Source organism: Bidens hawaiensis, unplaced genomic scaffold, assembly GCF_021521415.1.
Source record: "Bidens hawaiensis isolate Kalapana, Puna unplaced genomic scaffold, B.hawaiensis_p1.1 tig00024606_1, whole genome shotgun sequence".
NCBI classification, from domain to species: Eukaryota; Viridiplantae; Streptophyta; class Magnoliopsida; order Asterales; family Asteraceae; genus Bidens; species Bidens hawaiensis.
The window spans coordinates 2,118-29,441 of NW_027493882.1; the positions used below are offsets into that span (position 1 = coordinate 2,118).

At 35.1% G+C, this 27,324-nt stretch overlaps 2 protein-coding genes and 2 pseudogenes across 6 annotated transcripts; 1 reads left to right on the forward strand and 3 right to left on the reverse strand.

The window, feature by feature from the left end:
- Positions 1 to 5,647: 5,647 nt before the first annotated feature.
- On the reverse strand, positions 5,648 to 10,535 carry LOC143569542 (developmentally-regulated G-protein 3-like; annotated as a pseudogene). Its single transcript, XR_013141758.1, has 10 exons — positions 10,491 to 10,535; positions 8,244 to 8,297; positions 7,967 to 8,141; positions 7,802 to 7,873; positions 7,595 to 7,654; positions 7,355 to 7,464; positions 6,371 to 6,670; positions 6,105 to 6,296; positions 5,956 to 6,007; positions 5,648 to 5,851 (listed from the first exon to the last, which is right to left on the reverse strand). The product of XR_013141758.1 is annotated as a developmentally-regulated G-protein 3-like (transcript).
- An 876-nt stretch (positions 10,536 to 11,411) lies between these two features.
- Positions 11,412 to 13,926, reverse strand: LOC143569543 (F-box/kelch-repeat protein SKIP6). Its single transcript, XM_077055424.1, has 2 exons — positions 12,803 to 13,926; positions 11,412 to 11,675 (listed from the first exon to the last, which is right to left on the reverse strand). The coding sequence occupies exon 1, from the start codon at positions 13,909 to 13,911 to the stop codon at positions 12,811 to 12,813; it is 1,101 nt and encodes a 366-aa protein (XP_076911539.1). The 5' UTR covers positions 13,912 to 13,926; the 3' UTR covers positions 11,412 to 11,675; positions 12,803 to 12,810.
- A 991-nt stretch (positions 13,927 to 14,917) lies between these two features.
- On the forward strand, positions 14,918 to 18,969 carry LOC143569544 (uncharacterized). 3 transcript variants are annotated; one of them, XM_077055425.1, is made up of 10 exons: positions 14,918 to 15,093; positions 15,297 to 15,392; positions 15,895 to 15,973; positions 16,114 to 16,190; positions 16,852 to 16,928; positions 17,340 to 17,428; positions 17,576 to 17,705; positions 18,076 to 18,166; positions 18,443 to 18,508; positions 18,604 to 18,969. In XM_077055425.1, exons 1-10 carry the CDS (start codon positions 14,962 to 14,964, stop codon positions 18,724 to 18,726), a joined length of 960 nt encoding a protein of 319 aa, XP_076911540.1. In that variant the 5' UTR covers positions 14,918 to 14,961; the 3' UTR covers positions 18,727 to 18,969. The 3 variants fall into 3 exon arrangements, with proteins under 3 accessions (XP_076911540.1, XP_076911541.1, XP_076911542.1); XM_077055426.1 differs by having other exon boundaries at positions 15,895 to 15,969; positions 16,122 to 16,190; positions 18,604 to 18,967; XM_077055427.1 differs by lacking the exon at positions 15,895 to 15,973 and having other exon boundaries at positions 16,122 to 16,190.
- Positions 18,970 to 19,262: 293 nt separating this feature from the next.
- Positions 19,263 to 26,653, reverse strand: LOC143569552 (4-alpha-glucanotransferase, chloroplastic/amyloplastic-like; annotated as a pseudogene). Its single transcript, XR_013141759.1, has 16 exons — positions 26,182 to 26,653; positions 25,376 to 25,438; positions 24,513 to 24,601; positions 24,363 to 24,423; positions 23,961 to 24,068; positions 23,664 to 23,780; positions 23,432 to 23,590; positions 23,089 to 23,165; positions 22,766 to 22,917; positions 22,042 to 22,073; positions 21,886 to 21,960; positions 21,694 to 21,766; positions 21,515 to 21,603; positions 21,238 to 21,282; positions 19,958 to 20,110; positions 19,263 to 19,586 (listed from the first exon to the last, which is right to left on the reverse strand). The product of XR_013141759.1 is annotated as a 4-alpha-glucanotransferase, chloroplastic/amyloplastic-like (transcript).
- Between the last annotated feature and the right edge of the window lie 671 nt (positions 26,654 to 27,324).

Below are 27,324 nucleotides of genomic sequence, written 5' to 3' on the forward strand. Positions count from 1 at the left end.
TTGACCTTAATCGGGACCGGATCATTCCAAGGAAATGCCCAATTTACCTTACCTACATCAATGGCCCTTTTCAACTCATAGCACTAGTACCTTACCTACACAATTGTGTAAAAGTACCGTACGTTCACCTATTTCTTTCCATTCAAAATCTATGTTTGGATTTCTAGCTCATATCCAGGCCCACCTTGTAGGAGCACTCCACCCATGGCGCAGATCTTTGTGTAGGCCAAGACGGGTCGTGGCCTGCCCAACTTCTTCGTTTAGTATTGTATTTTTTGTATTTTTTCCGAAAAAATATTTTTTTTATACTAGTCCGGTTCATCCAAATTATTGTTTAAGAACATTCGGCCCACTCATATTATGTGTTCAAGATCCGCGACCGACTCCACCACCTTGGCTTTATTCTTACTTTCTGTTTGGCATTCATTGTTTATAGTGTGTATTTTTTTTTTGCAAAGCATCAATCTCCTTCCATCAACAGTAGCCAATACCTGTTTCGGCAAGTGGTGCTCTGCCGTCAATGTGATCGAGCACCTTGTAAGCCATTTGTAGAGTGTAGCCCATGAAGAGTAGAGGTGCACAAATCGGGTTCACCTTGAAAACCCGAACCGGTTCGGAACCGGTTTTTTTCACACCGGGTAGAAAATGAAACCGGTTCCAGTCAGGAACCGGTTCGGTTCCCGACCCGAACCGATGCCCAGAAATGCAAACTTTTAGGAACCGGGTAGGTTGGAACCGGAACCGGTTTTTACGTAAAAACGGTTCCACCGGTTTTTTTTGAAATTTAAACATTATAGCCGTTAGGAAACCGGTTCCAACGGCTATATAGCCGTTTTTGACCGTTGGAACCGGTTTTTTAACTATAAATAGGTTATCTTCTTTCTATAAATAGCAAGGTTTGTTTGTGTACTTGTTAAACCACTCCCAAAACTATAAAACACACTCCAAACCACAATTAACCTTAAACCGACAACAAATGGCAACCAATGATGACGTTGTTATGGTGATCGAAACAACAAGATGCCCCGATGTTTGGGTTCATTACGATTTGTGTCTCATGACCGACTCACATGAGTTGGCACGTTGCAAATATTGCTCGAAGTTTCTTAAAGCAGCGTCCAACTCGACATTACGAAAACATACGAATAAGTATTGTCGAGAGAAAAGAAGAATGGAAGCTAAAAAAACGGAAGTGGGAGAGTCGTCCGGCTCTACAACCCAAAAATAAGTATTCCCGGATTAAAACGACGGACTTTGTTTTTTATGTTTTAGTTGTTATGTTTAGTATCGTTTATGTTTTAATAATGTTTGTAATAGTTATTTTTTAGATGAATAAAATGTTCGTCGTTATTAAAAAAGTAACAAACAATTAATCATGAGTAACAAAAGTAATTATAATAAAACAAATCAAAACTAAATATTAGTTGAACAAGTTACAAATAATTTTACCAAAACAAATAATTACAACTCTTCTTCGTCTTCATTCTCGTCTTCACCCTCGTCTTCGTTATCGGAAGAAACCCCGTCCTCCGCCTCCTCATCATGAATATGACGCTCTATTGGTATTTCGTCTTCAAAGTTCGCCTTGTGTTGTACACGATCCACCGCATCCAAATGGTCCTTTAGGCAAATGCAAACCTCTAGAGACTCGGGAGTTAGTTTTGTTCTTCGCATAGATAACACCCTCCCACTAAGAGAAAAAACCGATTCGGAAGCAACCGTTGAGGCTTGTACGGCAAGCAAATCACGAGCCATGGCGGATAGAATGGGAAATTCGTTTTGTTTACCTTTCCACCAAGCCAACAAATCAATATTGCGAATTTCGTCGACCGTTGCGCCCTCAACATAGTTTGCTCCACTATATCGACCAAGTTTGCTACTTGGTGTGTTTCCTCTTTGCCTCTTAGATGCCGATTCACGAATCCCATTCATCAAGTTTATAAGTGGGTCATTGCACGGCCTACCAGTTGTTTTTTTTCACAAAAGACAATCTCGTGCTTGGACCATACATTTGAAAATAATGGTCATAAAGGTCTTGAAGGTTTTTGTTGAACTTGTCCTTCGCTTCCGTCGACAACTTCGGGTCAATCTCGTGCATACCTAAGTTGTCGAATATTTCCTCAATCGTTGTTTCAACCCCCATTAACATTCCAATAGGGGTTTAATGCGGCGGCACAAGTAAAGACCGGCGGTATGATTTCAAAATATTTTATGAACTTTTCTTTCATCACCGCAACAATATTTTCGAAGAGTTTGTTCTTCTCCGCAAAGCTTTTAAAAACACAAGACATATAGTACAATTCTTGCAAAACCCAACAACTAGTAGGGTAATAGACTCCCGATAATTTTGTTGTTGACTTTTTGAACACATCAAGATACTCCAACAAATAACCGACTTGGACCCAAACACTTTCCGGAAACATATCGGCCTCGCGTTCTTCAACAAGATTGTTATGAAAAGCTTGTAAAGTTTGGCGTTGGGCAAAAGCACACTTTAACATATGACAATTTGAGTTCCAACGGGTTGGAACGTCCCAATTCGGCCCCAAATACTTTCTTTCAACCGACTTGCAATAGTTCTTATATTCAAGATGTCTTCTTTTACCACTTTTGAAGACATCTTGTAACATAAGTCTAAAGTATTTTAAATCATCACAAATGTGTTCATTGTCAAGACCTATTTGGACAACCAAGTTGATGATATGTGCAACACATCGGACATGAAAAAAATCCCCGAAACAAGGTGGTGAATATTTAATGATAAATTTTTCAGCCGCCTTAGTATTGTTTGAAGCGTTGTCAAACGAAATCGAAAATATTTTATTTCTCAAGTTGTAAGTCGTTATAACTTCATCAAGTAATTCAAACAATTTTTCGGCGGTATGTGGGAACGGGAAGTTTTCAAAAGCGATGGTGCGTTTCATCAATTGCCATGTCACCGGATCAACCCAATGAGCGGTGACACATATGTATGATTCGGGCAACCCGTGTGGTGCCGACCAAACATCGGTAGTTAAACTAACCATGGCTTCTAAAGAATGAAAAGACTCGATTAACTCTTTTTTAGCACACTCCCACAACCTGATACAATGACGTCTTAAGGTAGTACGACTTACATGTGTGTATCTCGGTTGTAGAGTTTCGCGAATCAACGACGTCAACTCCGGGTCATCAAAGTGGTTAAACGGCAAACCTCGTTGAATAACGAACTTTGCCATTCTATCTTGAACTTGAGTCGTGTTGTAACGAAATAGTGTACCATCTTTACCCAAGTCAATTTGATCGGTCGCGCCAATCCCTTTCAACGCCTTGCAAAATGGCTTCTCGATGTGCTTTCTCAAAGTAGAGTTGGAATCGTGCTTTAATATTGAACCACATAGTTTGCAACGAGCCTTTTGATAACCTTCGTCATCCACAATCAAATCCCAATTCTTCCATACGTCTTGGTTGCGGTTATGGTTGACTACCATAACAACCCTTGGGTCCTCCGTAACAGGAACGGGGGCAACAAAAACACTCTTCTTAGCCTTGTTGTTAGTTTTTTTGATGGGTGCCATAATAATATTTAGTTGGATGGTCGGGTAAAGGAACGGGTTTGCTAAAGGAGTAGTATTGTAGTTTGTTTTTGAGTTTGGTGGTGAAACAAGTAATGGAAACAAGTTATATATAGGTTTGGCCCAAAAACCGGTTCCAACGGCTATATTACCGTTGGAACCGGTTCCAACGGATCTATTGTCTTAAAAACCGGTTCCAACGGCTATATTACCGTTGGAACCGGTTCCAACGGCTAATTGGTGTCTAAAAAAAACCGGTTCCAACGGCTATATTACCGTTGGAACCGGTTCCAACGGCTAGTTTGACTTTTGTTTGACCCTTCAAAAAAACCCGTCGGAACCGGTTATTCCGGGTACGAACCAAACCGGTTCCAATTAAGAACCGGGTAGGAACCGGGTTGGAACCGGTACTGACATATAAATATGAGAACCGGGTACGATTTTCGGGTACAAAAATACCCAAACCGGGTATTGTTCCAACCGGGTTGGAACTGGAACCGGTTCCGGTTCGGTTCCACCAGTTAGGTTCCGGAACCGGTTTTTTTGTGCACGTCTAATGAAGAGTACCTACGGTGCGGATTTTGGTTAGGATATAAGAGACCAAATAGGCTGGTCTTGGATTCCACCGAGTCCTCACTGATGTCGGGTTGACCATGGTCGATGAAGAGGAGGGGGCGGCCGGTTGTGTCGCTTGAACAAAAAGAAGATAAACTAATTCCCCATGTCATTCATGCATACCAAACACTACTTAAGGTTTAATTAAAGGCCGTGATACCATGTTATAATTCAAATGGTGAGTACAAATACAATTACATATTGACAGAAGTTATACTAGAATCATATCAGAATTATAAGATATCCTCGATATATTCTTTTGCTAATAGTTAATTGCTACCACCAAGGTTTTACTTGGAATGAATCTATTACACTGAATTTACTTGAACCATACTTACTGGGTTGTGTGATAAGGTAAATCTAATCTAGAGAAGGTAATATGTATTCAATACAATGACCACTTGTTTTGGCGATTTGTGTACCGACATCAACTAATTAAGCTACCACATCTAACTGACTACATATTATTCATTCTAAAATTGACTCACTGAGTATAGAGGCATAGGAAAAAAGTTGGATTGTGAACTTGACCATAAGAATGGAATCAACGAATTTCACTAATTCCGAGCGAGACAAGATTTGCGCTTATTTGAAGTCGGATAACTTCACTAAAGTTTGAAAAGAAGTTTTAATGTGTGTATATAAACTTGTTGAATCAAAATATACTTTTGGGGATGAACCATTATATAGTGAAATTTGAAAAATAAATTGGGTAGTGTTCGGAACAAAGTTGAGAGGATTCGGGTTGTAAGTGGCATTGAGTATGCCGCTGTAAAACGCCTAGCCAACGTTAGGTTAACGATAGAGGTGGAGACGTGGAGTGGTAACGACAATTCAACGTTGAATGTCATGGTGTTTTTGACTATTATAAAACAAGGTTTTGAGTATAAAAACATGTGTTTAATGCTATATTCTTACTTGGCTATTGCTGATAACTTTAAACCATATGTTTTCCATATAAGGCATCCATAATTGACTGAAAAGTTTGATGAATCTCTGGATGAAGTAAAGCGCACTTCTGAAATAACACTCTACAATCTACATGTTACGGACGGATTGTTAAGATGATAAAGATATAAGTTTAGCAACTATGCATTCAATACCCCACTTTTTTTCTATATTGCTTAAGACATTTCTCTAGTACAACTTGGCGCAGTTAAGTAAATTTACTAACGCAGAAGTACTGTCATAATTTTTTGTAAACATTGCTGAGATTATATGCCAAGTTGAATTAGAAGCATTGGATACTCACATAATTGAGACCCATCCTCCACAAAGCTAAACGTTCGACAACAATTTAAGAACTTGATTTCTCATTGACTAAATTAGGAAGAGCTAAAACAACAGCATACGCATATCAAGTTTGACCCAAATATGATCACTTGCATTTTTGATACCACAAACATTACTTGAAAATTTAGTTCAAAAGGTATAAATTTAGGATTTCTTTGTCATAATGTTTAAGACACATGATCATCATGCAGTGCACAAAACAAGCTCAAGAAACCACCCAATGCATTTGATAAACCGAACATGCAACTTACCCTACTCGATAGGGCGGTGCCATGAATAGGCTTTTATACACTCACTTCCAAATAATAAGATGAGTAAACGATTTAGCGGTTTGAGTTCTAAACTTTCTTGATAATCTGCACAACATCTTCATCTTCAAGCTCATGTTCCTATCATTTATAAAAAGAAATACAAGAATCATTATTATTAATATAATCCCAAGGACCCTGTTGACATGCTAATTATCGATAAATATATTAAAAGGACAGTGTACCTTGCCAACTCTTTGCGGCTTGTGTTTTGCACTAGAACCCCAGACCAGTGCACTGCATTAAACCAGTGACACATTCTTAAAAACAAAATATCATATTTTTATTATTTTTTTCTACTTTTACAAATATTACTTCAGAAAAAATCACTTACTACTTAAACTGCTTAAGCATGTCCTTATGGATTCTAAAGCAGAAATCCTCAACAGTTTTCTTTTTAGACGAAAGAATTACAGGGTCTTCATAATCCGGATTCATCCCTTTCGGTTTCGTGTAAATACGGGTCAAATTTAAATATTCCCATATCATTTCTAGCAGACCATCAAGGTTCCATTCCAAGTGAGCACTGTAACGCATTATAGAAATCACAACAATGCCAGTATAATAAAAATAATACGAAATAAAAAGATTAATAGGTACCTAACAGGGCAGTAGTGAGGAAGTTTATCTAATATTTCAAGCTCTTCAAGTGTTATCTGATCTATTTTGTTGACAGCATATATGCAAGGGGTGTATATCCTGCTGCCTTCGATGGCATCGATGAGGTCATCAGCAGTTGCATCAAACCTTAGGGTGACATCAGCATTATGTATTTTGTATTCACTGCATATTGCCTTCACTGTTTCGAGATCCAGATGTGTATTAGCAACTGTTGATGTAAAATTGATCCCACCCTTTTCTTTTTTCCTGAATGTTAGATTTGGGGGCTCCTTATTTAACCTACAACCATAAATTACAAAATACAGAACAAGCTTGATAGAAAAATATTTAAAAAGGTTATATTATGCCACCATGCAAGATGCCAAACATTAGTCTATTTTTAATTTCTCAAAATTAGGATACCAAGCGGAAAGAAAATAGGGATGTTTGAACCATTGAAACAGACCAAACCGCCCAAAACCGAGCTAAATTGGCCGAATTAGGAGTAATACGCTTCGGTTTACGGTTTGAAAAAACAGGTTTCGTGATTGGGTTTACGGTTTGGAACCGACCGAGATATTCATGCAAAAAGGGTATAACAGAAGTTACAAAACGAATAAGAATCTACCAATTAAATTTATTATATAATTTTAATGAAATTTTTTTTGTCACGTATATGGATCTAACAATTATGATATGTATTAAGTATGTTTGATTATAATGCGTATAGATTATTAATTTAACTGATTTCGTGCTCTTATGTTTTGTTTTTCACTTTCTCACCATTTTTTGTAAACCCTTTAATACTGAAAAGGTAAAACACCAAAACTGAACCATGTTGGCCTAAACCCCAACAACCCCGGCCAGTTTGGCTTAGGTTTTCTAAAATCTGTAGTTACCGGATCGACCCAAAAATCCCATCAAAACCAGGCCGTGAACATCCCTAAAAGAAACAATTAAACGAACACATTTCTCAAAACTTACCTGATACCAAACCCTTCAAGCTCTTTTTCAATCAAACGTTTGTGTGTTATCGGCTTTATTGCATCCAGCACGATCAGGATACAATTGCATGTCCTGGAAGTGCTGATAACCTAAAGATCAAGAACAATCCTTTTTCAGAAATAATATATAATCACTGAGCAACAAGGTTTCTGCTTAGGTATATATACATTTTGATTTCAAAAATTGCAAGAAAGTGAAAAAATCAGATTCATAGAATACCTGCCTTCCTCTACCCTTTCCATCCTTAGCCCCCTCAATAATACCAGGAAGATCTAACAACTGCAATAAAGAGAAGCAAACAATTAATACTAAAACAACAATATGAACATATAACCAAGGTTATCTTCTAAGGTTGATGTCTGCAGACATAATATCTTCTTTCTAAATACACTTGAAATATAAAGTAAAACAGATATACAATAGTACCTGAATCTTAGCTCCTCGATATGTGATAACACCTGGGATGCAGGTGAGAGTAGTAAACTCATATGAAGCAACCTGGTAGAAACACAATACAATAAGATCCAAACTCTAAATAAAGGCAACTTGTTTATACGTGTTGACTTCTCAACAGACTAATGAAACCGATACCTCTGAAAACGTGCCAGTTAACTTATTTAAAAGTGTTGATTTCCCAACAGAAGGGAAACCCACAAGACCAACCCCTTGCATCACCACTTTTTGTAACATCAAAACCTTCACCGGCACCTCCACCACCCTTTGATGTAGGTGTCAGAAGCTCCCTTCTCAGTTTTGCAAGTTTAGCCTAAAATAATAAAATTACATATCCAATGAAATATTCAGTTCTGGTTAATGAGTTAAATGTGCACAAAAAGCAGTCTACTTGAAGGAAGTAAGTTAAATGTACCTTAAGTAACCCCAAGTGATGTGCGGTTGCTTTATTCTTTTGGGTCTTTGCCATCTAAAAGAACAAAAAATGATAACATTCATTGACTTTTTTCACATTTAAGACACGAAATAGGCTAATAAAAAGTCTAAATCATATCAGCCAACACAATAGATGTTAACAAGTTAACAATATTTATCACCCAAGCAAACGTCCTAAACAACAACAGATAGTTGTCTATGAAGTATGAACTCTTAAACCAATTATTGTTCTTGTAAACCTTTTTGATAGTTGGACCTGATTTTACAAAACAACACAGATAATGAAATACAAGGGATTTGAATCATTTATAGCTACCACACCAATGCACTGAGAGGCTACGCGGCTAACAGTCTAATTAGATCCAATAACTACTGGCAGAATTTCAGTAAATAAGTTCATAAATATCATTCAGTTCTACTCAATACATGTATTTTACAATAGCAAAACCAAAAGTATGAAATTAACTCGTCCGGAACTAATTACAAGGATTTTGAAAATGCGTGCAGTTTCTAAACAATTTAAGTAGAAGTCAAGTCTAATTGTATAGATAATTCCGAATCTGAACTCTGAAGTTGAATAAAGCAATTTATATAAACTGTCAAGATGTACTTCCTCCATCCTATAATTTATGCTGATCCATGTTAAATACCACATTTTGTAATATTGAACCTGTCTCAACACGAATGCAGTAACGCTATGTTTGGATTTTGGAACCATAGTCATCATTTACAAAAGGCATTCTACCACAGTATCACACATTTTAGTCCAAAAACTCAATATATGGCTTATATTTTAGGTGCATAAAGTCAATATTCATGTCAAGACCAACACTGCATATACTATTGGAGCAGGGGATTAAACTCGAGACCAATAAAAATAGAGCCTCAAAGTCAAAATCACTTTTACATTTCCAATCACTCCATGGATCACTTCATAGGGCTTATAGAATTAGAATAAACTACATTTTTCTTCAAGAATTAACTTTTGATTAATCGCATAATTTGCAAAGCTCATTATTAACAACTATCATCCACACCATCCACACATATATATTTTATATTTGATTTTCCTTCTACAACTATTATTCAAAATATGACCAACATAGCTCGACTACAAAAATGAGTAAGCTTAATGAACGAACTTTAAACTACTTTGAGTAAGGCGATGTGTGCATATGCAATTTCTTGGCCACCTGAGATTCAAGCTAAGGCACACTAGCTACCATGATGGATGGCAAATCAAAGAATGATATAAACTTGTAAAATACCTATTTAGTATCTTCGTATGACGCATCTATCTTTTATACCTTCTAAACAACTGACTTTCATGAAGGTCACCTCAACAACTCACTATAAAACACTAAATCAAGATCCAATAAGAATGACCATTTCTATGTTTTTCAATTTCATGATAGTCATGGTAGTCTCGTGATGATATATACACGAGGAAAAGGTGACTTAAGAGAAGAGGTACAACTCAATGAGCCAACACCCTACAAATAATCGAAACATCCTGAAATACTCAATACAGTTATAACTCATATAATAAAGAGAAATCAATACGTTTTGCTTGCAGCTAACCGGTTGATATCCATATCAGTTGGTTTTACGGATATCACAGGTGCACACTTCCTATAAGAGAAGAAGCAAGACAAATCAATATATTCATGCTTTCAAGAGCTTCACATTTCACGAGTAAGTGTACTTGAATTAGAGGCATGTTTTCCACCAAACTAACTTAGTAACAATACCAATCAAGACTGAATCCTCTGTCCTCCACGAGTGATCAAATGTTGACTAGTGATTTCATGACAGTCTATGGCCCTATGCAGTTAATATCAGCCAATATTTGATTTTTGACCACATTAACTGCTGCATAGAGTATAGTAGCATCGAAAGTCAAAAATGATATTTTTTTCAATTAAAAACAAACTATGTACATTCAAGTAAGTATCATCTGTAAAATAAAAAAATTGTTGAAAATCATATAAAATGAGCAGGTGAAATTAAGTAAGTCCTCAAAGTGTAACTGTAGTTAGATCACATGATATGATACATAAAATCAACATTCGATTAATAATAATAATAATAATAATAATAATAATAATAATAATAATAAGTTGTATACAACTAGGGTTGGCGAATTAGCTAGCATAGACGAGTTACGTATGCATATGAAATACAATACAATACAATACAATACAATACAATACAATACAATAGGTACCTCATCTTCGATATCTTTGATTTTCTGCATAACCGTCGCCATTGTTACTGTTATGTTCAACCAAACAAACAACCTTTCTTTCTTTCTTTCTTTCTTTGTGTTGTGTTTCTGCAGCGTTTTTATATTCTTTTTGTTTGAAAAATATAAATTCAAGTTATATAAACCACCTTACATAATTTTTATTTATTTTATTTTTTCGCTATGAAGTTGGTTTCAAAACTATTATGACACGAGAAGATAATTGGAATTAGTAAAAGAGAAAAATAAATATAGAGAATGTTAGATAACCGTCTTATGTATCACATTTAAAGTAATAAGTACATCGCTTTTATGTTGTTATCATGATTTTAACATAATATTGGTTTGGGAACAAGTGACCTCTAGTGGAATCATTGTTTGCTGATAACATGAATGATATAATATGTGTTCTCTTGTTAACAGTTTTACATCCGTAAATGTTGGACTCATTATTTAGTCTTTGTGGTTCGTAAGCTTGTTATGCCAATGTTGTCGAGTACACATAATGACATCTCTCATCAAGCATTTTATAGACTGACTACCGCCCCCATCACATAAGGGTCCGGATGACATTATACTATTACTATAGTCCATCAAACTAGGTGGAGCATCATGTCATTGATTTAGGAAGCTATACAACTTCTTGTTCTTTGTAGGAGTCTCAACGTGTTATAATGACAGAAGTTACTATATGTTAATTTATATGAATGAGTTTGTTAACATATAAAATACAATGCTCCAAAAGTACATGCATATACATAATATCTCTAGTAAATAAAATACTTTCTATCTTCAACAACAGGTCGTTGCGAGTACTATAATACTCACCAAATATCGTTCAATGTATTTAAGCAACCAATATTAGAACTTGCCAACTTAAATACTGCAAAGGCAATGCTAAACAATGGATAAAAGCAACAGAAGAAAGTGACTGTTGGTTGATTATTAACCTTTGAAGTAGCTGACAATATATACAAACCAATTACAGCACAAGAGCTTTTGCAACATGCCAACAAAAAGCTTTTTAATTTCCAATCAAAGCCACTATGATACAATACAAACAGGTTGTCAAAGATACAGATACACTCTAAATTCCCCATAGATTTGTATGCTTGAGAATGAGGATCATACACATCATTTAATTTTTAAGGAGTATTATTCAAGATTCTGCGAAAAGCAAAAAGTAGGATCATTAGTTTCATACAAAAAATATATAAACGGCGCTTTCTCCAAACTCATATATAAACACATGATCTTGTTCACAATATCCTCATCTCTATATCACTCTGTGTATGAACGATAAAAGAAATTCAAAGAATTATGATTTCAAAATTATGACAAAGTGACAGCCAATTATGATGTTATACCACTTATACTCACATAGTTGTTGGGCAACCATCAAATTCCAAACAACTGACAAATCAATTTATGGTATTTGATAAAGTCATCAATATATAATTGTTTTGACTAATTTGAAGTCCATATGTTAATATGATTGTGCAAAAAACACGCCAGGCAACTATAATGTCTCTATTTCAACTTTGTTTGACTTAAAATAGAGGTGGGCACGAAGCCAGAATAACCAAACCATAACCGGAAATTGCCGATGTAACTGAACCAATAAAAAAAGGCGACGGTTTAATTCATGTCTTTCATAGAACCATTATTTCGATTCGGTTTTGGTTTTGCTTTCAACCAAAACCGAATAAATGGTGTAGTTCAAACATTAGATCCAAATGTATAATAATCAATTAATCACTACCTAAAAAGTGCAGACCCAAAGTTTTAGGGTATTTTTTTTTCAGCCAAAACATTTCAGTTTCAGGCACAAATGGCAAAACTATGTTGAACCCATTGTGAATACCAAAACCATACAGTTTCAAACACACAAAACCAAATTTCCGGTTTTTGGTTCAAATTGAGCCCATAACCGACCTATGCTCACCCCTAACCTAGCATCATCACTTCATACCGAACACATTAATAGTAATTATATATATAGTCTTTGAAATTGTGACTTCATAGGCTAAATCAACTATTAAACAGAAAGGCATAAGAACTCGTTCTCGAAAACCTTATTCTTTTCCGACTAGATCCTTAAAAAATTTAATATGGTTTCAAGCATGTATCTTTCAACTTAGATCACAGAGATTCACTACACTAAAATCAGAAAATTAGAACCATCAAGAACAAACAGTATTAACCTAAAGATAAAGATAACAATTAGCAAGTTGTGCAATGTGCCTTAACTATATTTTATATCAAACTATCAATTACAAAGATAGAAAGCATACTTTGCAAGTCACAAAGCAACCGCCAAACATTGCAGAATCGAAGAACCAACAGGAACCGATAGAACCACATCAACCCACAAAACCTTTCCACTTAACCCCCCATCTTCATCCTTACAAACTTCAATCACCGCACACATAACATCCATCTCTTTCCCACCACAACCACCGCCCTCCTTGCGCTCCCACACGACACACAACCGCCCATCCAAATCCACCATCGTGGCCCCACACAAAAACTTGGGCAACCCTTTCTCCACCCCTCTCAACTCCTTCCACGTATCCTTATCCACATCATACCCTCTAATCTTCCCCAAATAATCATAACAATACAACACCCCGTCAATCACCACCGCCCGCCCACGCCACCCCAAATCCAACCGTTTCGGCACCCGCCCCCACTCCCTCCCCACCACATCGTAAACCACCCCACCCCTATCCGCCATAGCGTAAATCCTCCCATCAATCACCGCACACGCGTGCATCCACTTATCCTTCCCGTTCCCGTCCACCGACCCGCTCTCCACGGGACCCCACTCCCCGACCGCAGGATCAAAAACCTCCGCCCAGTTAACCGACTTCAAGCGATTATCCACCACACACCCGCCCATCACGTAAATCTTCCCATCCACCACTGCGGCAGCCGCGAACTCCCTCCCGACCTTCATCTTGGGTCCCGTTTCCCAACGGTTAAGCGTACAGTCCAAAACCCAAACTGAATTTAAAGCGATATCGTTAATGGAGCCGCCGATTAAGTAAATTTTGGAACCGAGGACGGCGTAAGCGGGTCCGACGGGGATGGGAGGAAGCGGGAATAAGGATAGCTTAATATTAATATAATTAGGGTTAGGGTTAGGGTGAAGGTACCAATTGAAGGTGGAATTGAGGCGGATGTTGAGGTAGAGAGAGTGTTGGGTGGAGTGGAGGAGGGATCGGGTGTGGAAGAGGTGTTGGGAGCGTAAGGTGTGTCGCCAGAGAGTGGAGACGAGGGATAAGGTGGGGTGGTGGTGGCGTGGGACTCTGGCGATGCATTGGACTGAGATGTCGTCTGGGAGGCCTGGGATCAGTAGTGCTGTTGGTGGCTCGTCGGAGGTGGTGGTTTGGTCCGCCATTGGTGTTGAAGCTCAACACTGATAATAATAATAATAATAATCCTGAATGAATACTTTTGTGCTCATTTCTTGTATTCAATTTTTCTCGAGTAGACTTTCTTGTGTGTAGAATGATAATGCACTTTAAAACTTGGAGTCGAACTATGTTATTTTAATCGGGTTTATGCTAGTTTCAGAGTTTAGTTTGGGCGTTACTCACAAGATCAAAACTCTGTAGCGTAACATACACGGTGAGACGAAAACTCTGGTGACCACATAATTTAAACTAACAACCATGTATAATGTCGAGTTGAAATTCTTCATTACCATAATCTATGAAAAGTGACACGGGTGAGGATTAAACACAAGTCTCCTACCACTAGACTAAGTGGTGGATTAAATAAAATTATTCTAGCGTAATTTACTATGTGAATTTACACTTGAAATTAACACAAAACGTATATCAGTATTTGACGTAAAGAAGAAGAAGAAATTATTCCTTTTTTTAAGTGGGATTTATTTTATTTAGTTACGTTTAACTTTTCTAGTTTTTAAAACAATAATATGTGGTTTTTATTGATCGGGTGGCTTTTGTAGCAGATTGTGTGTAACATTGAAAATAAAATGTACTTTATATATGTTAGGTTTATAGGCTTGTTTTGATTGAGATGCATAAAGAAGGGCGTGGAGGTGTGGGAAAATGTAACGAATAAAGATGATCTGAGAAAATTTAGGTGTGAATCTTGATGAGAGAAGCAACTAATATATGCATGTAATGGCATCAGATATAGAGGACCACTTAGCTTATATATTTCTACACATCAATACTTGTTTGTATTTTCTATGATCAACATATATTAAAAAAAAAACTGAGAGAGTATTTTTTTTGAACTAATTAAAGATTACCCACAAAATAAAAATAAAAATAAAAATAAAGATGATTACAAAACACTAGTAATAAGTAATAAGGATAGGCTAGGTGTTCCTTTGAAGGCCTCCCGCCAAACCTTATCTTGTTATCTATTAACTAACTATCAACCACCATCCTCTCTCTGAACACACACACGCACAATGTCTTGTTCTTGTTCCATATCTCTTTCAATCTTCTCTCGCTCCAACACACACACCGCCTGGCGAATCAGATCGTCTTCAGCCGCGCCTCCCGGCGTCAACTTCACCTCTCTCGAATCCGCCATTGCCAAGGCATTTGTTTCCCATTTTAATTCATTTTCATGTCATGCAATTGCTACTTTTCTTTGGCTTCTGTAGAATTTATCGTGTTCGAATCCCCAAATTAACCAAGTTTCACTTCTAAATATTTTAATAAATTGTGGTTGTTTTTTAATAATAATAATTTATGCTGTTATTTTATGTTACTGAATGATAATTGTAGTTTCATTTTGCAGAAGGATAGTGATGCGGTTAAAGAAGCGCTTAATCAACTCTCTGAATCTGGCTGGGCCAAAAAGTGGAGTTCTCAGCCCTATGTTTCCCGACGCACGGTTCGTTAGTTATTTTAAACACCGGCGGCTAATGTCGTTATCATAAGTTGATTCATACTGTTTTGGACATTCAAGTATTGAACTTAGGAAAATTATTGCATTTTTTATCAAGTCGGCCACTTAGAAAGTAAGTTGCCATTTTTGACAGTAAAAGAAGATCAAAATGAAACACTTTTACTAAGTTCTAATTTGCTGCAATCATAGTTTACAAGGCATTTTTATGGGTTTAATACAACTCTACATATTTAAACCTAGCTATTTTACATCTTCCTTAGCTTGCAGTGGTGTATTACACAGCTATAACTATCATATCAAACTTTATATATTCAACCATATGCAGCTCTATTACAGACCAATCAATATGGAAGGCTTTTTTTCAAAGTCTTGAGACACATGCACTCATATTTTACAACATTAACTCAGGAAGTTATGAAAAAAACAAACATACTTTTATACAATTGATAGGATTGTTTTATTCTAACCAACTGAGTTTTTTCAACAGACATCTCTACGCGAGTTGACAACTCTTGGACTGAAAAATGCTGAGAACCTTGCAATACCTAGTGTTCGGAATGATGTAAGTTCATGTCATAAGAGCGTACCATGTTTTTTCGTTTGATATCTCAATAGCTGTTTGTTGCATCGGTTGCAGTTATAATGATCTTTTTATTCTTATACTAGAGTTATTTTTATATGTTTCATGAAATTAATTTCATGACAGTGATGCAGGCAGCTTTTCTTTTCACTGTGGTGGGAACTACAGGGTTCTTGGGAGTTCTTGCTGGTCAGCTTCCTGGGGTGAGCGCGGAATTATTTTTGATGTTTCTGGTTTTTCTTATCTATTTCTATAATACAGAATTGCCAAAATATAAAGTGAACGGTTTTAACTTCAAAAAAAACCTTCTCCTCAAGGACTGCACTGAGAAATGATTCTTGATATTGGGTATATATATGTAGTTATGTATGTAACATTTTAAGTAATTCAAAAACCTTACTTTTGTGCTTATTTATCTCATCATCGCATCTCGCAATCATGGCCCGTTATTCAAGAATGGGTTGATTTGGGTCTACTCAAATTTTAACTGTAGCAACCTTATCTTGAATGGGCAGACGTGTCACTAGTACAGAGTTAGGTCAAAACATAATTCCAAAATGCTTTAATACAGTACAAGGATGTAATGAATTAGACCTCGTATGTTTTCATTAAGCTGTTAGACCTTGTAACGTATTTAAGCATTTCAACCGATTTGACCCTATACGTTTTGCAAGAATGCAAGGCTTGCATACTTTGGAATGTGTTTGTAAATTAGGCATACACTTGTACACTACTGACTACACCGAGACACGTCATCCATGATAGAACTTGTTATCTCAGTTTAGTCTGATTATGCTGCAGTTATTTGTTGCAAGTAGATTGATGATAGTTGTTGACTTTTTGACCGTGGTTAAAATTTTGTAGGATTGGGGCTTCTTTGTACCATACTTGATTGGGAGCATTTCATTGGTAGTTCTGGCTGTAGGAAGTATTTCACCTGGGTAAGTTTAACATGTATGTAAATATTTAATATCAAGTTTTGCATGGCGAATTAATGTGCGTAGTAGAGTGACACTAATGAACAATAGAGGTGGTAATTCAACCCATGTACTTATGAATGGGTCGATTTGGCTTATCTTTTCATCTTTAACGGGTCAAACTGGTATAAAGAAATGGGCTCAACATGTCAAACAAGTGGAAAGTCAACTAAAGCATAACTGAATGCATAGAACATCCTAACTCATTTTATTAAGAAAGCATATTCAACTTTAAGATTAAGAATTATGGACATCTGTACCAAAAAAACTTGTTTCGGTCTGTAGCCATTATAACCCATGGCACGCCTCGCCCGTTTTGACAGCTCTAAATCGAACGGTTTTGAATATATATAAATTAGCTCACATACGATGTAGGCTTCTTCAGGCTGCAATTGGTGGATTCTCAACCTTCTTCCCTGATTATCAGGACAGAATTGCCAGACATGAAGCTGCTCATTTTCTGGGTAATTTTTTCTCTGAGCAACTAACCATGTTTTAAATCAAATTTGTTTATAAAGTTATACTATTACATTAATAATATTGCTTTGTAGCTATACCAGTGTATTGAATATCTAACAAATGACAATAACTCACTATTCTTTGAGTGGCAGTTGCCTACTTACTAGGTCTCCCGATTCTCGGGTATTCTCTGGATATCGGGAAAGAGAATGTTAATCTGATCGACGAAAAGCTGGAAAAGCTCTTGTACAGTGGACAACTGGATTCAAAAGAACTTGACAGGTACATTTAAGTTCTGCTAATTAATTCAGTTATGCTCTTATTGTTAATTAATTATCGTGTAAGGTAGAATACCAAATTTATAATCATAGTCGAGTAGTTTGTTATATTGAAAATGATATTTTACAAAAAAACAAATGGATAATTAATTAATTTTAGAATATTTTATAAAGGATGTTCAGCGTGATTAATGAAGATAAATTATGTAACCTGCAGTTTTATATAAATGCAAAGGACTTTTTCTGTAATTTTGTCTGAATTTTATTGTATTTCTTAGAAAACAAATTTGATGAATATATACATGCCTGTTGATGTTAACATGTTTCATATATCTATGTAACCTTAACAACTATTAAACTTCATGAATTCTCAGGTTGGCAGTTGTAGCAATGGCGGGACTAGCAGCAGAAGGTCTAAAATATGATAAAGTGATTGGCCAATCTGCTGACTTATTTACTCTACAGGTAATATCTTGTGAACAGGCCGATTCACCCTATGTTTTTCCTCTAACAGGTCAAATAAAAAATAGCTTAAAAGAAGCGGGTCAAATACATAAAAGCTCACTCAACATGTATTTTAATGCATATAATCTTCTAAATTATTTTATTCAAATATTAGATTGTTAATAAAACGATATCATCTGTACTGATTTTTGTTCAGAGGTGTTTTTTGACCTGACCCGTTTAGAAGGCAGGTGTTCCATATCCACAATCTCATGTTAATTATATTCATAATCTCAGAGATTTATTAACAGAAGTAAACCTCCGATCAAGTCACAGGAGCAGCAAAATTTAACCAGATGGGCAGTAAGTCATCCATTTATTAAGTGTATACCAAAAGTTAATATTAATTTTTATCTTTTTACGTGCTGAAAAATGTTATATTTGAAAAAAATGTGCAGGTGTTGTTTGCCGGGTCATTGTTGAAAAACAATCAAAAGCTTCATGAAGCAGTAATATCTGCAATGTCAAAGAAGGCGAGCGTGGTTGAATGTATTGAAGCAATTGAAATCGCGGCTGCATGATCCAGCAACTAGTAGTCGATACCATTGATTATATAAATCGGTATATCATTGAATAGGAAAATTAATATTGTTGTACATGTTTGGTTAAAAGTTGAATATTATATACTTTTGAAACAAGTTTGTTTAGTTGTATTTTGTCTGAAAGAGGTGAAAGGTGAATAGCCAGAACCATAAAATATAAAAAGGTTAACATTATAAACCTACTTAAAAAAAAAACTTTTGAACAAAAAAGTCCCTCAACCCAAGTTTAGTATAACAAAGTACCGAAACTAGTCAACACAACAAAATAATGTTTTAAGTGCAATTGTGCAAAGATGTTAACATAGTAGACATTCAAACAATGTTTGTTCCATTTTAGAAAGTTGTAATGATTGTGCCAGTAACCGATTTTTAACACTTATTTCACGTATACATGTATCTTAAACAAGTTTACAAACTTTAATATGCCTAACTGGATCCAGGGATTTTTTATATGAAACGAAAAGTTAAGTAGGATTTTACGTATTAACACAAAAAACTCAGAATATATATTGGTGAAAAGACATTATTGTCCCAGAAAACCCATTGCAAGTTGGTCAAACATTACACAATACAAGACATGAAATTGGTTCTAAACCAATCATGTTTCATTCTACATTTATGCAAATAAATACCGTTTTATATTTCCTCAACTTACATTACAAGATTTTGGAGTCCTCAATCTCGATAAGACCATTCACGGGTCTACAACAAGGATGAAAGTTATATAAAACTTACAACGCAGATATAGTCGACCATACATAGAAAGCATCTCTCTTAGCTTGGGTATCCATGCTTGAAAAGCTCATAGAATCTGGTATCCTCCAACCCCAATTTCCAGCCTATGTTCACATGAAAAAATTAATTAATTATTAAAAATTGACAAGAATATAGCAATATTTGTTTAACAAAACAAAGTATGCATATCAAAAGAAGTTTTCGCCTTTTCGGTATACGATAAGCTAAGTTGCAAGGAACATGTCAAAAGTTGCAAAAAGTGATTTGTAACGCGTACCACCTCCTAAATCATTTTATTCAAAAGTTATAATAAAGCTTAAATAATATATTTTAAAATTTAATTTGACACTAGCTACTTGTAAAAATGTTTTTTTGGGTCAAACATATATTCTATAGTTTAGAACCTATCTTCTAATTCTCTCATTGACACAACCCAAAAACACCCCAACCCAAAAATGAGTTAAAAGATTATTACTTGTGTTGCTGGAATATTCATTCTTGCAGAACTGCCCAACCCGAGAATATCCTGCATAGGTATGATTGAAGTTTGGGCTACTGAAGCAAGGGCGGCTTGAATTAGAGCCCATGAGATATCATCATCCTCGGAAATTGATAGATAGTTAAGCACCTAAGAAAAACAAGATGATAACAATTATAAGAAAATTAATTTGTAAATAAAGCTAAAATTGAAAAGAATGATGATCACAAACAAGTTAGCGGCTTGTATTTGAGAGATAAGCCTAACTCTTTTATACAACAGTTTACTTTTCATTTGGTTCTCTTTGATGATTATAAAAGGCATAATAGTATACTAGTCATATTCCCTATTTATAGAAACTTATTTTCATAAAAAGTAATTACCAAATAAATTAGAAATTTATTTTCAAGTAAAAAGTAATTACCAGTACTTAACTGTTAACTCTACCAACTGATATTTGTCCATAAATACTGTAATTAGATTCAAATATATACAAAGGACTAACAAACTACACACAGACACATAAAATTAGCAATGCTAATGAATAGTGATTTACAAGCTTGGAAAGCATAAGGTACAACTATTCACTTACAAGCTTAAAAAGCACAAGCCACAACTCCTCAAAGCTACTATGATTTTAATATTATTACATTTGGAACTTTTTTTCTCTCTAACGTTTTACAAAAATCCAAATGCACCATTATGACGCGCTTATTTTTATCTACGTTTCGATATACTTTTTTTTTCAAAACTGACCCGGGTACAAGCTATCCAAGCACAACTTCTCAAAGATATTATTATTTTCATATTTTAATTACTTTAGGACATCACTCGTTTTCAGTTATAACTTTTAAAATAGAATCACCTTTTATTAATCTACGTTTTGGTATAAACTTTATTCAAAACTGACCCGGGTACAAGCTATCCAAGCACAACTTCTCAAAGATACTATTATTTTCATATTTTAATTACTTTTGGACATCATTCTTTTTTAGTTATAACTTTTAAAATAGAATCACCTTTTATAAATCTACTTTCGGTATAAACTCTATTCAAAACTGACCCGGGTCAAATTATAATATATTTTTAATTTTTTACCATAAAAACGTAATGTTTTTTCAAATTCTGAAAATACTGTTGCAACGTGCTTATTTCCACCTATGTTTCGATATAAATTTTATTCAAAACTGAAACGCCAGAACGCGCAGGAAGTGAATACTAGTTAATAACACTAACAAAAATATTTGAAAAGATTGCAGTGGAAATAAAACACTCACATTGCGTTTTTCTTCTTCTGGAAGCACATCCCACCAACCTCGTATCTACGACAAAAATTACGAAAACGATTTAATGATCGTTGGTTTCTGATAATTCACATGCACAATATAAGCATAACATGCAAATAGAGGAAAACCTGTGAGTTTTGAAGTACAGTTGCAATATGGTGTGACTATTAAGCCTTAATTATCAATTTTGTTTTAGTTACATGAACTCTGGTTTAAAAATATATTTTTCTTTTCTTCTGTATATATTATGTCAACCGGGATAACTCACCGTGTCATTATCATGAGTTCCAGTATACACAACTTGATTCTTCTCATGATTATGAGGCAAATGAGGGTTTTCTGCATCACTTCCAAAACCTGTTCATACAATTATTATCAAAAGAATCAGTTTATGAAAATATTAGCCTACCTGATTATACTCAAATGAAAATAGCATAAGTCTGTTACCAAATTGAAGAACAGCCATTCCAGGTGCCCCAATAGATTTCCTAAGTTGGACCACATCTTCAGTTATAACTCCCTGTAACACGTCACAAGTTCACAACTTATAGTTACAATATTGTTAATATAATTTTTATAGAATTATATCACTATCATTGATAAGCTCTGCATAAAATTAAATCAATTTGTAAATCATACCAAGTCTTCTGCTATGATATTGATGTTCCCAACAGCTCTAAAGATGGCATCAAATAAAGAAACTCCGGGTCCCACCTACTATCAAACAAAAGTTTAGAGAGCATAGGAAATAATAAGTTTGGTATAATAATACTATATTTAAAGAACATATCTAACCTTCCATCTACCCAAAGTTGCAATTTTTGCTTCTGCAAAATAAGAAATTCAGTATTATACTATTATAGCATGGATATACTTAAGCAAGGTGCATGTCTATAATTAGGGTTTAGAGATAAATAGTTGTCCCTTAAAATGGTATTTGTGATGTAACCCAAGTCAGTTTGAATATTCATGAACCCTTCGGCAGTTCGGCGGGAAATTCATTTACGTTCGTTCAATACACGAACAAACATGAACAAAGAACTCCATTCGGTTAATTAAATGAACGTCGTTCAAGTGTGTTCGTGAACGTTCCGTATGTGTCCTCTTATGTTCGTTCGTTTATATTTGGGCATTAAAGGTTTTTATATTTTATATATTTTTTATTTTTAGCTTAGTATCCTAACATTTAACTTTTTTCTATTTTATTAGTTTATTCTCTTAATTTTTATACCAGAAACCCTAATACGCAAATTTATATTAATTTTGGGTGATTATGTCTATTACTTGAGTTTAAGAATGTTTATTTAATTTATCTAATTAATATATGTTGGTTTGTGTTCGTTTGTGTCCATTTATGATATTAACGAATGGGCACAAACGAGCAGGAACAAAATCATTTCCTTAATGAACGAACACGAACAAGAAATTCCGTTTGGTATGTGCTCGTGAACTGTGCGTTTGTCCAATAAAGGCTTCACGAACGAACGGTCTCGTTCGGTTTGCTTTGTTTAAAACTCACCAGAAGGAACAGCCCAAAAGCCAGCCCAAAAGCCAGAAAATCCCCTGAAATGATCTATCCTGAACTCATCAAATAGATCCTGTGCACGTCTTAACCGGCGGACCCACCATGAAAATTTATCTTCTTCCATTGCTTTCCAGTCATACAGTGGGCTTCATGTGAAAATATTATTCATCATTAACCACTCATAAAAATCCATATAAATCAGGAAGTTTGAATGTCTTATAGAAGCAAACAAAGTTTTTTAACGTATTCTGTAAAAGCCAGAAATAAACAATTTTCTTTAAAATAAAAACTATTTACAGAAACTTATGGTAATTCACCTGTCCCATAGTTGACCGGTTTCACTAAATGCATCAGGGGGAACACCACTAACCAAAAGTGGAAAACCTTTCCTGTTCTACAAGACGAATATTGTTTCTTTAATGTATGAATTATGATTAAATAAACAATATCATAACAACAATAATGTAAATCTTTGAATAAAAGGATTTAGGAGGTTATATGCACTAAAAATAGAATTGGGCAACTTTCAACCTGCATCCATTTTATCTTACAACGCATAATTTGACCCATTTGATGTGATTAAGATGAAAAACAACCAAAATCGACCCGTTTATCAGTAAATGGGTCTAAAATTTTTACTCATAGATATTTTTTACTCACCAGTAGAAAGTATTTCTTGTTTGCCCAAACATCTGCACTGTGATAACCAACATAAATGGGCATGTCTCCCATAATGCTTATCCCCTTTGACTGTGCATAATGTCGAAGTTTTTTCCACTGTCTTTGAAATAAAAACTGCTGTGCGACAAAAATGTCGATCTGGGTATGGAAGGGCAAAATGGTCAGAAAAGATGTAATCTGGCTAAATCAAGTCAAAGGGCAGATATCTTACAAATTCCCTTTTACTTTGGTAAATATCTTGTAATGCAGAAAGGTGTCGATTCTTTAAAGGCTCAGGCCAATCATACCAGTTGTATGTATCATAACTGTCATCAATAGCAGCAACAACCTATGCAAACATGAAAAGAAGTCACTAAAGTAAGTTTCCTAAAACTATAACAATGTTTTGTAATGTGAGCCACAAAATATAATGGACTTCTCTAATTTCAGAAAACAAAAGGTGTGTAATGTTGATACTTCTGAAACAATAGAAATCAGATTTATACATTTTCAGCTCAACAACAATTACCATAACAGCTTAAAGAAAGAATATATTACTTGCAACATCAGGATCTTTGCGAAAATCTTCGAGTTGGCATTTGAGATCCCCATTACTTGAAATGAGTCTCTTTGCAGCCTTAGCCAAAACAGAGGTTGAACATAAAATTTAGTTCAGCTAAAAAGATCCCCATCTCTGAACAATTATCAGACCCAAATTGGTCATATTTAATAGCATACATCTGCGTGCGTTTTAATCTTGGTTTATAATATCCTTGATTCTTACCAGTTATTACGATCCAAACACGTTCTTTTGAAAAAAAAGATCTTAGGCAAACAAATACCCTTTTCTTATAATTTACCCCATAGCTATGGACTTTCAGCAAGTTCAAACTAAATGTAAGAAACAACTACCCTTTTCTTCATAGTTTACCTTTGCTATCAGTGGATCCTTTATTTTGGCAACAGTGTCATAATTTACACGACCTGTGTCCCTGCACAAACGCTACCATGATAAAGGAATATACATCAAGATGGTAAAAAGTAATAATAGTGTTCACTTCAAGTAATCAATGATTCTTACTGTGGTTCAGGAAGCTCTTCTTTCATCAGTAATCCATCTTTTACAAGATCTTCTAGGGATATCAAAAGAGTGTTGCCACAATTTGCATCCTGCAAATAAACATTTGGAATATTTTTCACTATTTTACTTCAAAAGAGAAGTACATAAAATTAGGAGCAATGTGCATATCAGAGATCAGACATAACCAATGAACAATGAAAAATAGTTAGGCCTCAGTTTTGATGCTAAACATTTTATTTGAACACAAATTTAGGCCTGAGAATGGCTTTAACTTATATAAAGCAAGCTTCACTTATTATAACGTCTCACTCTTGATGTGCCAAACTTAGCAAAGATATGCTGAGCAAAACTGTGGTAACTAATTAAGCAGTAACCAACACGGTAAATACTGAAGAATGATAAAAAAAATGCAAACCAACTTAACAACTTTCTTCCTAACAGAGAATTTAAGGCATCCTAATACTGCTAGAATATTAATCTGACCAATCTTTATGAAGAATTATTGTTAAAAGTGTGATCGACGTCATGTAACTCAAAGAAAAGAAAAGGGTACTTTGTCAAACTTAATGGCATCAGTCTGATTCTATAAACTTTCCTCTATTTCCTTTCAGCTCCTCTGTATATTCCCTAAAAGAAATGGGGCAATCTAGTTCTATAACGCTTATAATGCTCCAATACTATTAAATTTTGATAACTACTTCTAAGGATGAACTCTATTAGCACGACTCTTCAAGTACCGGCTGCAGTCAGTCACTTCCAACACCAAATATGCTTAAAAGTTAACATTACTAATTTTTGTTAGGTTGTTGACTTGTTGTTGGTTGATCTCTCATTTCTTGATGAAAGTTCCATCCATTTAATACCTGTCCAGAATATGGAGATCCTTCCTCATTAGCCTTCCTACCTGGTGGAACAAGTGGGAGTACCTGCATACACACAAAGAAACAGTTTAGAATCACATACACCTTAACAGATTCAATGAGAGCGACACGGTAGTTTGAAAATAAAACTGCTACTGGAACAAAAATCATAGAGCAAACACAATTTCAGATGTGCAATAAAGAAAAAACCAATAGAATTCTAGATCTAAAAACCTTCCTTTTAGAACACCGTACAAGATTTATCAACTTCAAAGAACTGAGACAAGTTTTCAGTTTAAAAAGAATAATAATAATAATAATAATAATAATAATAATAATAATAATAATAATAAAACACTTCTATAGAACACTTCTGTGCTACATTCTAAACAATAATGCAATACTTGACATATATGCAGCAGGGGGGACATTTATGTAATTCCAGTTTCTATATTGATAGGAGTTTGTTAGAGATTAGTTGTATCTATTTTTCCTTGAGACTCCATTATAAATGGAGCTCTAGTCTTGTATATTTGATTGAGGTTTTATATACAATAAAACATTCCTTACAAGAAATATTACACAGTTACACTGATGCAATAGTTTTGTACTTCCGCTAAACCGTTTATTATTCTGCTTTTAATTTAATCTACTCGTGCACACACTCCCTGTAGATCAAAATTATAAACAATTAATGCCATAAACTAACCTACATTATCCTATCTCCAATTCTAGGGTTCCAAAACGAAAACTAAACAGCAATGAATGCCAATTTAAAAACACACAACTCAATTCAACAAACTATCAACCTGCCAGACCGAACAACCAGCTCGATGAAGCCAATCAACGAACCGAAACGCCTGATCACCGAGATCTCCAACGCCATAAGGTCCAGTAAAGGACGTCGGATGAAGCAGCACTCCGGCTCTTCTTCTCGTGTCACGCGGATCACCTTTCGGAAGCCAGTCCGCGTAGTCCGCCGGTAAATCCTCACCGACTGCGTACGCGGTAGTGGCTGTTACGGCGTGAGTGCGAATGCGCGTAATTGCGAGTGGTTTACGACGAATTGGAGATAAGGAGTTGGTGTTGAGAGAATTGGTTGGTAGTTTTGGATGAGTTGGAAGTAGAGGCAGTGATGAGAAAGAGTGAACCGCCATTGTTGCTGTTTGAGAAGCAGGTGGCTTTGAGTGAGTGGTTATATGTATGTATAGGGAGTATGTGGAGATCACGTGAGTGAGATTCAGCCTAAATTGAATCAACCGCAAAGTTAACGCAATGATGATGATGATGATGATGTTGATGATGGACGACTAACTATATTTTAAATAACTACGGGTACCCGAAACATCATAATGGCATACCCGAAATATTAGACACCCGTATAATATAACCAGTGACAAAACTTGAACATTTTATAGTTAGGGTGGATGAAAATCTTAAAAGTAAATGTTAAGTTCTTACAAATAAAACGACCAACTATTCTACTTATTAAAGATCATAAATTAAAAAAAATAATAATAATAACTAGTTCTTACACATGTTTATAACAACAAAATGTACAAGGATATAGTATATCTACTAGGATAGTAGGATGATAACCCGTGTTACACACAGGTGGAAAACATATAAACAAACTATATAAATATAAATATTCAACTAACACGAATATTTGACATAAGTTTTTTTTTTACCAAAATGTTAAACATTCAAGTTGTCTACATAAAAATATCACCATACGAAGACATAATGAGAAACCAATACGTGATGATTTCAGTTCATTCTCGTAGATCTAGTTCTTGATATATAACATGTGATAGATCAATACGTTATACGGATGTGAATTATGTTAAGTGAAGTGTGTGTGATAGGATATCTGGACAGAGTAATGCCTTGTTAATAATAATAATCACACTTGTTAAATTAATGAACATGGATACAAGTATGTATAGAAG